Here is a 13496-nt window from a genome sequence, read left to right on the forward strand (position 1 = left end):
GTTTTCACCTCTTTGTTCCTGTTATAATGAAATAGCAAACATTTATATTGTGCATACCCCTGTAAGTAAACAACAAAGAAATCTTGTGGGATGCTAATGAAGGACTTCAACAGAAAAGCAAATGGTCATTATGGTGATTGGTGGCCAATGACTCAAACTGCATTCCTCACTCACCATCATCAAAGGAAAAGCCCATGTGCGTAGAGACACGGTCAGCTTGTTTTCTGTGAGAAGCTATATGTATGGATTCCAGGAATGATCCTGCATCTCTGGGCTGTATGGACTCTTACAGGGAAGGGTACCAGATACAAAGCCAAGACTCCCAGAGACTATCTGGGTACCCTGAAATACTTTTGGGAAATTGGCAGTTCATTACATTACTGCTACCATTTAGACTTACAAACTGTGACTTTCCTGTACATATATTTTACCTGCTTTAACCTCTCAATAATTCTCATTTCCTTTTCTTAGCTAATAAAATAAGGTGTCTATAGAATTGGGTGCCAGTGTTGTCTTTGTGGTGAGATCTGGAGGACCCATTGATCTGGGGTAAGTGGCTAGTCCCTTGGGACTGGAAGCAATCTGGTGTGGTGTGATTTTTGGTTTATGTGACTATTATCACTAAGTCCAGTCTGTCTAGGTGGCAAGATAGGCTGGAGAGTCTAAGGGGATTGTCTGTGACTCCATGGTAAGACTGGTACAATGATCCAGGAGTTCACATTTGTTACTGGTTTGGTGAAATCTAATTCTAGAACACAGCTCCAGTTTGGGGTGCCTGCCCGGTTTTCTGACAGTCTGCCCTGAGATTAGCACTCCAGACAGCATGACAATTGTGAGCCACTCCAGACAGCGTGACAATTGTTTTCTTGTTATTGTTTTCTTCTGCTCCCTCATCTGCCTATCTGTTCCCCTCTGTTGTCTCTTGGCAAGGACTGTCTTTTTGTTCTGTGTGTGTACGGCTCCTACTTGTTATGGCAATACAAATAATAAATAACTATAGATTATTACAGGGATGATTGTAGCTGCTGGCTCTGCTCACTGGATGCCGGGGCTCCATGTGCTTCCCATTCCTCACTTTCAGTTTTGTTGATTGTCACCAAAATGAACAGGGTTCTACCCACTGCTGCCTAGAACACACTCTGAAATGTAGAACTGATTGGATGTGGTGCTGAGAAGTTAGGACCTTACATCCAAACAGAGAAATGCCATCCAATTGAACATAGGACCTGGCTTCACACAACCAATGAAACTCCCTCCCTAGCTCCCCACAGGAGGATCCTTTTCTCTTTCCTGAAAAGTAGGAATGAACCAGAGACCTTGCAGGACTCCGGGCAGCCCTTGGGGCGAGGTGCCCCTCATCTCTGGGGCTCTTTTATTAGGGGAACCCCCGGGACAATCTCAGATTCCCACAGAATCTCCCCTCCCTAGGACTCATGGAATCTCATTTCCATCCTCATCTGCTATCTTCAAGGAGTGGGGAGGGGCAGCCATGCTATGCAGACACCTCCTTAAAGAGCCTCCCCTAGGCAGGATACCTGACCAGTAACATCTGCAGAGGTCAGGTAACCTTGCTGTGCCACTCTAGGGTCTCCACCTGCTTTTATGACTCCTATCGCTGTAATATCTAAGCACCTCACAAAATTAATGGATTTATGCACACAACCCCCAGCCAGGCTTATTTTCCCCATTTGGGGAAACCGAGGCACAGAGGGGTTGGTTTTGGGTTGGGGAAGAGCTCCGTACCTTAGCAGCTCCTATTTAGAGATGTGCAGAGAGCTTTAGGGACTCTGTCATCATTTGTCCAGCACCAGTGCAGTTCCCTAATAATTAGGCCTAAGGGAGGTTGTCACACTCAGGACAATGTTACTTCATCCAGGGTGAAGTGTCTTGGGTGAGTTGCTGCCGCTGCCCCCAATGACTTCCCCATGTGAGAGTCTGGAGATCACCCTGGTGATATGGATACCACATTCAAGTCAAATAAATCTGCGCTAAGGACTCACCTGTAAATGGAGAGAGACTCCCCACCACCTCTGCAAGCTGCAGGCTAGGAACAGAGAACACAGGGAACCTCACCCGAACATCACCATCTGAGAGTCCTCAAACATTTATGAACACAAACCAAACCTTAATTTAATGACAGCTAAGGACACATCCCACCACCCAAAAATGTAACCGCATGGGAATGAGAAGGAAAGTCTCCTGCATTCCGCCACTTCCCCATCCCCTACAGGACTGTCAATAACTTGCACACCCCTGTGCAAAACTATAATGGCAGTCTCATGTCAGCAGATTGGCACACAGTCTTGGACTGGACTAAAAAAAGTGTGTGGTGGTGGGAGCAGCAGCTTTGGTAAGACAGTGCTGAAAGTGCACCCCTCAGCAATTCGTCTTGGTTTAACTTTCGTTGTGTTTTTCGGCCAGGACTGACTCCTTGCAACTCCTCCATTTTAAGCACTGTAGGCACATGTGACTGGCACGTAGCCTACACACGTAACATTATTCTATTTTAACATCTCAGAGGCTACCATTAAGGTTTCACATGAGATCACAAGTTGGATGAAGCTGGGGTGCATGTGGCTGCTCAGTATGTCTTGGAGACTGAAGTGAATGCCTTGTGGAGTGTCTCTTCGTGCCCAACAGCTGCACACAGGCCATCCCTACACCTAGGTGATTCTCTGAGTGCTGCCTCCCAGCCTCCAATTGCAGTGTCCCAGGCAAATCCAGCTGCAGTTTAGAGCTGGGGTACTTGTAGGATATGAGCTGTATGGTGCCCATGTCTGGGGATTTCAACAACCCACTTAGTGCCCAAGGCAGAGAGCAAAGAGAAAGCAGCAAGCCTGGGACATGCAGTCTCAATAGGGAAGCATAAACTTCAGTCTCTTCTGAATAATGCCAATACCCAGCTCTTAAATACATTTCTCAACATGCTTTAGAAAGGAGGTGAGAGTCAACTCCACTTTATAGATGGGGACATAACTTGCCATAAGTCACCCAGCAGCCCTACAGCAGAGCCAAGACTAGAACCCTTGCTTCCTGAATCCTAGTCCAGCATGTTACACAATAGGCCCCATTGTTCTGAGAAGATAGCAGTCAACTAGCATTGCTTGTATACAGCAGCTGAGTAATAATAATCCCATTGAGAGGCTATATAAACACTTTCCATCCACTGCTCTAACAGCTCTTTACACAGGTGGCTAGGGGGTCACAGATGGGGAAAATGAAGCCCAGGACTCATAAGCAAGTCAGTCAGTACCAAGGCAGGCCTTGTACTCAAAGCTTTTGACACTTCATTCAGGGACTTCACAACTACTGTAAAGTCCTTGGGCATGCTTTGCTCTCCATCTCCGACAAATTACATAACTGCAGGGCAGAGACTTCATCATTATTATTATTATTATTATAAAGGTTTTTACAGCTGTTAAAGCCAGAAGGACCCTAGTGACCATCTAATCTGTACTCCTGCATAACACAAGCCATAGAACCTCACCCAGTGATTCTTGCATCCAGCACAGTCACTTTTTGGTTGATTTTAGTCTTCCCCAGCATGAAAGCAAGAGCCCGTTTAACAGAGAACCACCGACTTTAACAAAATTCAGGAAATTAAATAAATAATAACAAAGAACATTTTGAAACGCTCTACAGAAGGCAAGAAACATGCCCTAAAAAAGCTAATGAGCTGAACAGATGATGGACAGAGACAGGATGAAGCTTGAGATCTGCTGAAAAGCTAGTGTGATCTACCAATGGCATTTAGCACCTGTTGTATGAGTCCCACTTTTTAAAACATCTTATTAGCCCTGACCCTTGGCTCCACTGTTCCCTCTAAGCTGTGTGCGTGCACACACAGATGCTAAACACTGCACACACGGCGAAACATTGCGCACACAAAAATTTGCACAGAAGAAATTTTTTGCGCGCACGGCCTGTCAAAAATTAGAGAGAAGATTGCTTGGCTCCCATGTTCAGTGCAACTCAGGAGGGAGGTGAAAAGGTGGATTTAAGCAATCTTTTATATTTCCCCCATCCTAGGAGCACTTGACCCCAGACGCAGGTTAGACCAGCCTGACTTGTATGGGTTGCCAATGCCCTCAAAGGGTCAGTACAGCAGCCAGAGTCTGGCAGGGTATAGTGTAGTCATGTCTCTGCACCACCCCCAGAGAGGGTAGGTGGTATAGGAGCTGCTACTCTGCCTCTGCACCAGCCAATGCTGTGTTAGACTGGCTTTAGGGCATCTTTGTGCTGGCAGAGTTGGCACCAATTTTCCCCAAACCAGGGGAAAACCTGCTCCAGTCGTGTGCTCTGGAGTTGATGGGCCCCTTGGGAAAAGTGTTTTAATGAGAGACTTGAGGGATGACTCCGAGATAAATGGAAACTGTGAGCTGCACAGTGTCCAGACCTCAAACATTGAGCAATGCGCCATGCGCAACATGCACCCAGAGGCCAATGCTGCAGGCTCCTCAGTCACCTGGCTGCAGTTCCTCTGGGTTTCCAATAAACACACAGACACACACACGTACAGTAACCAAAGCTTCTTTACTAGGGCAGGCAGAAAATGGAAAGAGTGCAGACAGCCCCGATACAGAGCTCCTACAGAAATCACCTGGCCACATCCTCAGCTAGTGTAAATCGACAATGCTCCATTGGTGTCAAAGCTACACTGATTTACACCAGCTGAGGTTCTGGCCCAGCATGTTTGAATAAGTTTGTGGCCAGATTGTGTAATTACAGTGTTTCTTCTTGCCTATGTGGACAAGCAAATAAACATGTTAGAGGCCCATACTCTAGCCTAGGCATGTTCCAGGCTTCAAGCTGGGCTCGTTAACAGGGTTAGAACTTCAGTTTTGATGCCTCCCACCTGTAAGGAAAAACTGTGCTATAGACACCAGACATCTGTGCAACATTTATCACTCAGGTCCCAGTTACAGCACAGATTCCCCTCACCTGACTTTAACATGGTCATAAGGTGTCTAGTTATGTCCTTGTTCACAGCCTGAAGCTTGAGCTTTTAACCCATTTAGGGAAGATTGGATTAGGTTCCATCTTCACTACAACCTGTGTCTGTGTTGTCGCTGGGTCGCCTGGGTTAGGGATGTTACTGTGGGGCTAAAACCAAATGTGATTCCCAGCTGCGTTTAGACATGGGGCCCTGTGAGTTAGTTACAGACAGGAAACATAGAGGAATCCTTCACTGGGCCATCCAATCAGATCCTGAGCAATACTTGCCCCTTGGGTCTCCACTGATACATGAGAAGTGTCCCTTCAAATACACACCAGCACACAGGAGATCAGCCTGATGTCTGGTTTGGCTTTGTCTCTGTGTCAGCTGGCCACCTCTCCTCCTGTAGCTCCGCAGGCCCCCACCCAGCTGGCACCTCCTGGGACACAACACACTCATGCCCAGATCCCCCTGGCTCTGGGGGTGTTTCATTGACTGGACAGCTCGGATTCACAGCTTTCTCCTTTACCTCTGTACATTCTCTCAGGGACTCTCCTGGGTCTTCTTCAATCCAGTGACTGGACAGAGGGGAAAGAGAGAGAGAGGAAGATGAGGAGACCACCAGGGAAAGAGGAAAATAAGGGCCAGTCTTTTCTAATTGTTAATATGTGCAGTACTGAGACAACCCATCTGAGATTGGAGCCCCATCACGGCCGATGCCATACTGACACCTGGTGAGATCCAGCCCCTGCCTGAATCAGCCCAAACAGCATAGTCCTTCTCCAGGCAGCTCCATTCAGTGACAGACTGGGACAAGGTCACTGAATGAATAACAAGAGACCAAACACCCAGGCTTTCTGAGGGCCCTTTCCAACACCCAGCACCTCGAAGGATCCACAGCTGCCTGTTCTGGTTCCCAGACCTATCTTCAGGCCTCACGTAAGCAGCGGCCAAGCCCCAGAAGGGAAATTGGCAGCTGGTGTCTATCACAGGTGGATTCTCTGATGTCTAATCAGAGCGGAGCTCACAGTGAAGCTTTTCCCGCAGTCGGTGCATTTGTAGGGTTTCTCTCCGGTGTGGGTCCTCAGATGATTGATGAGGGATGAGCTCTGCTTGAAGCTCTTCCCGCAGTCAGGGCATTTGTAGGGCTTCTCTCCGGTGTGGATCCTCTGGTGCTTGATAAGAGATGAGCTCTCGAAGAAGCTTTTCCCACACTCGGTGCATTTGTAGGGCATCTCTCCAGTGTGGCTCCTCTGGTGCCTGATAAGGGCCGAGCTCTCGAAGAAGGTTTTCCCACACTCGGTGCATTTGTAGGGTTTCTCTCCTGTGTGGGTTCTCTGGTGTCTAATGAAGGAGGAGCAGTAACTGAAGCTTTTCCCACACTCGGTGCAATTGTAGGGGCCCTCTCCCATGTGGGCTCTCTGATGTGTGTTAAGGTTCGAGCTCCGATTGAAGCTTTTCCCACAGTCGAGGCATTTATAGGGTCTCTCTCCTGTGTGGATTCTCTGGTGAACAATAAGGTCTGAGCTCCAGCTGAAGCTTTTTCCACATTTCGTACACTTGTAGGGCTTCTCTCCCACGTGCAGCCGCTGATGTTTCACCAGGTGTGAGCTTTGGCTGAAGCTTTTCCCACACTCAGTGCATTTATAGGGCTTATCTCCTGTGTGGATCCTCTGATGCGCATTACGGTTTGAGCTTCGTGTGAAACTTTTCCCACAGTCGAGGCATTTGTAGGGTTTCTCTCCCGTGTGCAGTCTCTGATGGATTAGCAGCTCTGACCTCCAAGAAAAGGTTTTCTCACACTCAGTGCATGTTTTCTGGGTTTCTGACTTCTCTGTTCTCCGGTTGATGCTGATGTTGTTGAATTCCTTAAACCCTTCTCCTGGGTGAGTGGATATCCCTAGTCTCTCATCTGGGTGGTTTTCCTGCTGCCTCTCCAGTCCACATTGACTCTCACAGGCTTCTCCAAGTTCAGGACTCTGGAAAATGTTCTCTTCAGCTCTTCCCAGCAACATCATGTCCAATTCCACCATCTCAGAGCTTTCCTGCTCCAGATTCTCCTCCTCATGCTCACTCCCCATCCCATCATCTGCTGGGTCAGAGAGAGAATCCAGACAGGAGTCACTCCCTGTGCCCAGGGGAAAGGGAACCATTGAAAGGGGAATGGGAATGGGGAGGTGGGTACAACAGAAGGGCTAAGTGCTGATGGTGAGATCCACCAAGGTACTTAGGTGTCTAAACCCCAGACTTAGGCCCTCAAATCTTGGGTTTAGCCACCTAGGTCCCAGTTTTGGCTTCACTGCAATTCACAAACTGCCTGCTGAACTCTGCAGTCACCTAACCTCACTCGACACTGAAGTTTTTTAAATTAAAGTTCCCCGGGTGCCTATGTTCCTGCCTCTGGCCATGTGCACGGCTCCCTCATTCTAGGCATCTGAATGCTCATCTCCCACCGAAGCCCCAGAGTGACCAGTGAACCAGGGGAAGACAGGTGTTCAGCTGCCTATATGCATGCTGCACCCAATCCAGTAGGTGGCCCCCAAGAGTGGATCCTATTCAAAATCCAGCCAGCGGAGGAGGTGGCAGTAATACCTACTTTATAGCTTTTAGCTCAATGGTTAGAGCACTCAGCTGGGAGATGGGAGACTCCAGTTCAATTCCCCTCACGTCCTCACCTGAAGGGGAGGAAGGATTTGAACAGGGGGTCTCCCACCTTTCAGGAGGGTGCGCCAGCCACTCAGCTCTGGGATCTTCTGATTGGCAGTGGCAGGAGGTGCTCTTTCCGTCTCTCCCGTTGGAGCTGCTGCACTCTGGATAAATGATGAAAGTTACTGGAGCAAGGGCACCGGACCCAGAGTCTCCCAGGTGGATGCCGGGGGAGGTATAGCTCAGTGGTTTGAGCATTGGCCTGCTAAACCCAAGGTTATGAGCTCAATCCTTGAGGGGGCCATTTAGGAATCTTGGGCAAAAAAAATCTGTCTGGGGTCTGGTCCTGCTTTGAGCAGGGGGTTGGACTAGATGACCTCCTGAGGTCCCTTCCAACCCTGATATTCTAGGATTCTATGCCCTGACCACAGACTCAGTCTCGTTTGTATGCACTCTTGTCCTCTCACTCCCTCCCCAACGATTGTTTAAGTGTTTATCCACAGTGGAATAGTCATTGGGTCAGAGAGAAAAAGAAAGAATGACTCTATAGTCCAGTGGTTAGGGCACTGAGATGGGAGACCCAGGCTTCAGCCAGCTTCATCATGAGAGATGGAGGGAGCCCCACCTCCAACTAGCCCATAGCTCAGTGGTTAGCGCACCCTCCTGAGACGTGGGAGACCCCTATGTAAATCCTTTTGCCCTCTCTAGCAGAGGGGGAACTGAACCTCCATCTTCCACATGCCAGGGAAGTGCTCTAACCATTGGTCTAAAGGTGGAGGTTTTGGGTAGCGTGAGATAAGCACCTACCACATTGCCCCAAGAAACAGCTTAGGCCTCTAAGCCACCTGACTCCAGGAGAGGGGTTCCTATTGGTGCATCACTAGGCACCTCCCAGCAGCCTGGACTCTACCTCTGAAAGAGGGGCAGGGCTTAGCACACGCCCCTCTGGTTGGCATGTCCCATTGGCTAGCTCAGCTGAGGTGCTAGCGTTTGTGGATCCCAATTTTAGGCACCTATCTCAACCCATTCATTGCACAGGGAAACTCAGCGCCTAACTCAGGCTTTGTGAATCACAATACTGATCCTGCAATTTACTAGCTGCCTAAAAGTTAGGCCCTGTGATGTCCAGCATTGCAATGCCTAAGTCCCTTCATGGATCCCAACCTGAATCCCCCCAAGCCCTTCCTCAGAGGAGAGAGAAGAGGTGACCAATCCTGCCTCCACAATCCATGCGAACATTCGGGAAAGACAGCTATTGCCAGGTGTCAGTCAGACTGGGTGGGAGGCTGTGAGTGATGTCTGCCATGAGGGGATATGACACCTGCTGGGGACAATCCTGACCTGAGGTAGAACTGGGGAACTCACAGGGTCTTTGTAGGAATCTTGTTAGCGCCATTTGCAAATGGTTTCTTACTCGGTTTAATACTAACCCCTCACCTGTGGGGGCTACTCTCAGGATCTCCCATTCCTTAGCGGCGTGGGGATCCGGGACACCCAGCTCTTCCACTGTTTCCATCCGAGAGATCACGTTGGGTTTAGGAATCGGAAAGTCTACTCAGGAGAAAGGAAAGAGGAGAGATCAGAATTTGTCACACACTCATTAAATAGCTGCTACTAAAAAGCTCCATAATTTTAATCAAATCCCTTCCCTTGCTGGTGGTGAACTCAGGTAAACCTGTAACAGAGGGGGAAATGCTCTTGGAGACCCTTTGGGATAGTTAGAGGTCTGGTAAGCAGCATTCATCCTGAACACTGAATGAGGCAGGATCCTGTGCAAAAAACCTCTGTGATCATGCATAAGAGAGCTGAACCTAATCCTGGCATTTCCTAACTTTTGAGTGCTTGATTTTGCAAACTTAATAACATTATTTTAACATATTTTTGTATGATACATCCTAGGGGTTTTTTGTAATAAAAAAAAATCAAAGAAATTCCATCTTTTGCAACCATACTGGTAATTTTCTGCAGCTGATAACTTTTTGTCAAATCTGGCTGCATTTTCACAGAGACGGTGAAAAGCATCTCTCCAACCTTACAGCCATCGCCTCCAAGCATGGGAAATTTCAGCCTGAACAGTTAGTTTGTTAAAGTTATAAGCAACTGAAGATGGAAAGTTATAATAGAAAATGTTAGGCAAATTTAATAGGGCTTGTCTTCCCTCAGACAAAAAGTGTGGTCTTAACTCAAGTTAGGCACCTCAGGTTAACTAACAAGATAAAACGAGTGAAGGCAGGCTGTAGTTTTCACAGGACTTAGTAGCTCAAGGCTGCCATTAAGCTCCCCCATAGACCCACAGGGGTCACTATCACTCCATCCGGAAGGATGATGAGCCCATATGGAGGCAGTGTGGGCCAATGGATTGGACATAGGCCTATGACTATCTTCACGATGAGCTCGGGGTTTGATTCCCCTGCTCGTGGACGCATCCTCGTGCTAGCTCTCATTGAGCTAGTGCTAGTATAAACAGCAGTGTAGCCATGGTAGCCTAGGTAATGGCAGCGGAGCCATGGATACTGACCCACCAGTTTGTACGTGACAGGGCTCAGCCATGTTTCTGCTGCTGCTATCGTGGCTACATTGCTACTTATACTCACCCTAGCTCAACGAGAACTAGCAGGAGTATGTGTACACGGGCAGGAGAACCACATCCCTAGCTTGTCGTGTAGAGATAGCCTATGAGGCAAAAGACCTGAGTTCTATTCCGAACCCTGCGAATGATGTGGCCTGTTTCTAGGGCAAGTCACTTGCCCTCTAGGTGCTTCTGTTTCCCCTCTCACGCTTTGAGCATCTTTCCAGTCAGACTGTGAGCTCTTCAGAGCAGGGTCTTCCTCTCTCAATGTGCATGCTGGGGCCCTGATCTCGGTGCTGCTCTAACCACAAATGACTGACGCTGACTCAAGCACTTCAGAGATCTCCCCATTCTTGTGAGAAGAAAGGAAGCCTTACCCAGCAATATCAGGGACTCATAGTTCTCCTGCATGACGTCTCTCTGACCTGGGTCCCGAAGTTCCCACTGCCCCTTGGTGAAATACAGAGCCACCTTCTCGAAGGTCACCAGCCCCTGAAACAGCAAGTATCTCCTGCATTAGAACAATCCCACCTGCTCAGACATAGGAACTGCAAGCTGGCAGCTCCGCTCCCGTTGATTAGGGATCAGGCTGTTTTCCCTATTCTAGCAGAGCTCTTTGTCCAGCATTGGACAACTGACTCTGTGATGCTTTCCTGTTGGCACATGAGTGAAACCCCCAGCGTCTCCCTGGTGAATGCACACACCTCTTGAAGGAACCTGAACCAGGGAATGTCACCCTGCCGCACCAGCGACAATTCCACAGTTCTGCTCCCTTATTTCTTCCCCTGTGTGGCCTCCTCCAGACCCTCAGTCCTCACCTCTTCCTGCCTCCTTGCTCCTGGGAGGCTCAGCAGGGCTAAGAGGTGCAGCCAGAAAAGCCCTGGTGATGTTCGAACACTATCCACTCTCCCAGGGCCAGGATTGGTTCCCACGGGCCCTGCACATCAGACAGACAATATCTTCCCTGGATTTTTGATCTGTCTCCTCTTCATTTTCCACCCCAGCCTCACTGCAAGGACTGGAGTAAATCTGCCACGGGATGCTGCAGTGAATGGAACTGGGCAGGGCTGGAAGTAGGGAACCTCCCTCCCCACTTATTACTCCTGCTGCCCCTCCCATTCTCTCCCCCGTCTCCCTCCCGCCCCCTCCCCTCCACTCGGTCCCTGGCCCGGCTCGGGCGGGGGGAGGTCAGCAGCTCTGGGACTCGCAGACCCCCGCCCCCCCGGGAACAGAGCTGGGGCGAGGAGGGGCCGTTGGTACAGAGTCACTTTCCTGCCCGGCCCCAGCCCTTTCCCCCGGGTCTCTCCCCTCACCTGCAGGCTCCGGGGCTGGTGTCGGCAGAGGCCGGGGCTGCCCCAGGGGCTGGTTCCAGCCCCCGGAGAAAGTCACCCCTGGCTAGGCACAGAGGGGCAGTAGAGAAGGGCTCACCCCGCTGGGGAGCGGCAGCGGCTCAGCCCGAGCTCCCGGATGCACCAGCGGCTGCCTCTGACCCAGGAAGTTCAGCCTCCAAAATGGTGAGCCCAAATGAGGCTGAGACAAGGAGAGATAAAAGCAGCTTCTCCTCCCTTCCCAATGATCAGAGCCCTCTAGTGTGGGGGTGTCCACCTCTCCGTGCAGCCCCTGGATATGGGTGGGCGACTCACACAAACTCCAGATCAGTGTCAGAGGGGCGGCTGGCGGGGGTATGTGTACGGTTTGTAAGAGCTACACCTAAGTCCCTGGGTTCACTCTGGCAGGGGAACGATTCCGTTCCCAGCAACCCTCTTTCTGGGGGGATGAATGTGACGCTTGTAGTTATGAAAATGGGATACCTGCCTATTCGGGGAACTTCATGTTCAAATGTCTAAGCCAGAGGTTAACATAAGAACATGAGATTGGCAACCAAATGTCCGGAAAAAGCCTCTGGTCAGCAAAGCAATGGCCAAAAAAACAAACAAACAAAAAAAGACGTTAGTTTGACCAGGTATATTTTCCATAAATCCATGTTGATTGCCATTATTTTTATTACCCTCCTTTAATTCTTTATTAATCAAGTCCAGTGTGACAGATATGACAATTTCTTTCAATATCTCTGTGAGATCTTTCTCTATTAAATTCATGTATAATTGTGGGCCAGGGATTATATGTAACTCCATGGGGTAGGGAGACCACAGCCCTCCAGGAACTAAGAACAGTGGTGGGAGTGATTAGGCAAATTCAATCAGATTGTAACACCTCCAGAGAGGTGCCTCTCCACTACCTGTAGAGGCTCATCTATACTGTTTCAAACTGGATTCTCCAGAGATCAACAGACAAAGAAAGGACTTTTGGAAAAATACCCTGAGTTTAAACTGACTCAGGGCCTTGTTTCAGCTCTTCAGACCTTCTGTCCAAGGGATGGGGGAGCTTTCACCCTGAGAATAAATGTGCTTGCTTAGGAAGAGCTGTGTGGGAATTTATAGTTATGGGCTCTGGAGAGAGAGAGAGCACACAGAGCATAGATCAGGGGTAGGCAATCTATGGCATATGTGCTGAAGGCAGCATGCAAGCTGATTTTCAGTGGCACTCACACTGCCTGGGTCCTGGCTACTGGTCCGGGGGGCTCTGCATTTTAATTTAATTTTAAATGAAGCTTTGTAAACATTTTTAAAACCTTCCCCATCCCTTGGACAGAAGGTCTGAAGAGCTGAAACAAGGCCCTGAGTCAGTTTAAACTCAGGGTATTTTTCCAAAAAACAAACGGCAGCCGCAGGGAGCGCGTGGAGGGCGGTCAAGGCGGCTTGCAGAGGGGTGAAGGGCGGCACCTGCCCGCTCCCTCTGCCCGTGGGCAGCTAGGCGCTGCAGTCCGCTTGCAGCCGAGCGAGAGGGGCTCCCCCCTCCGGCCTTGGGGTGTCTCTCCCGGCCGGGCAGGCTCCAAGGGGGCCGACACAGGCAGCGCTGGCTGGGGTCTGTGACCTCCACGTGGGGCCGGCATTGCAGCAGGGCTCGGCACAGTGCAAACGGTGCCAGGATCAGTGGGGCCCGCCCCTCCGCTGCCCGCCGGGCCCCCGCAGAATCCTCCCTCCCTCCGGTGCCTGCCGGGCCGCCGCAGAACCGTCCCTGCCACCGCTGCCCGCCGGGCCGCGGCAGAACCCTCTCTCCCTGCCTCTGCTGCCCGCCGGGCCGCCGCAGAACTCTCCCTCCTTCCAGTGCCTGGGGGCTGCAGGAGGTGCTGGCTCAGCCGCTCCTTTAAAGGCGGCTCGACCGGGCCGGGCCGGGTTCAGAGCGGCGCGGGAGGCGGAGGCCGGTGCAGGCGGCGGGGAGTGGCACGTCTCGGGGAGCCCGGCGGCACGATGAGCAGCGGGGATCACTAGTTCCTGCCTCCCC

At 50.3% G+C, this 13496-nt stretch overlaps 1 protein-coding gene across 1 annotated transcript in view; it reads right to left on the reverse strand.

Annotated features, from left to right (window-relative positions):
* Nucleotides 1-5376: 5376 nt before the first annotated feature.
* LOC112106970 (zinc finger protein 271-like) overlaps nt 5377-13496 on the reverse strand; it is a 60530-nt gene continuing 52410 nt past the window's right edge. Inside the window, exons 7-10 of the mRNA XM_029913090.1 lie at nt 11580-11655; nt 10529-10643; nt 9020-9133; nt 5377-7028 (exon numbers count right to left, since the gene is read on the reverse strand). Coding sequence (XP_029768950.1) covers nt 5923-7028; nt 9020-9133; nt 10529-10643; nt 11580-11655 — 1411 coding nt within the window. The 3' untranslated portion in view covers nt 5377-5922. The remainder of the gene's footprint in view (nt 7029-9019; nt 9134-10528; nt 10644-11579; nt 11656-13496) is intronic.

This window comes from Terrapene carolina, unplaced genomic scaffold (genome assembly GCF_002925995.2).
Source record: "Terrapene carolina triunguis isolate 2854851 unplaced genomic scaffold, T_m_triunguis-2.0 Scaffold448, whole genome shotgun sequence".
Taxonomy (NCBI): Eukaryota; Metazoa; Chordata; order Testudines; family Emydidae; genus Terrapene; species Terrapene triunguis.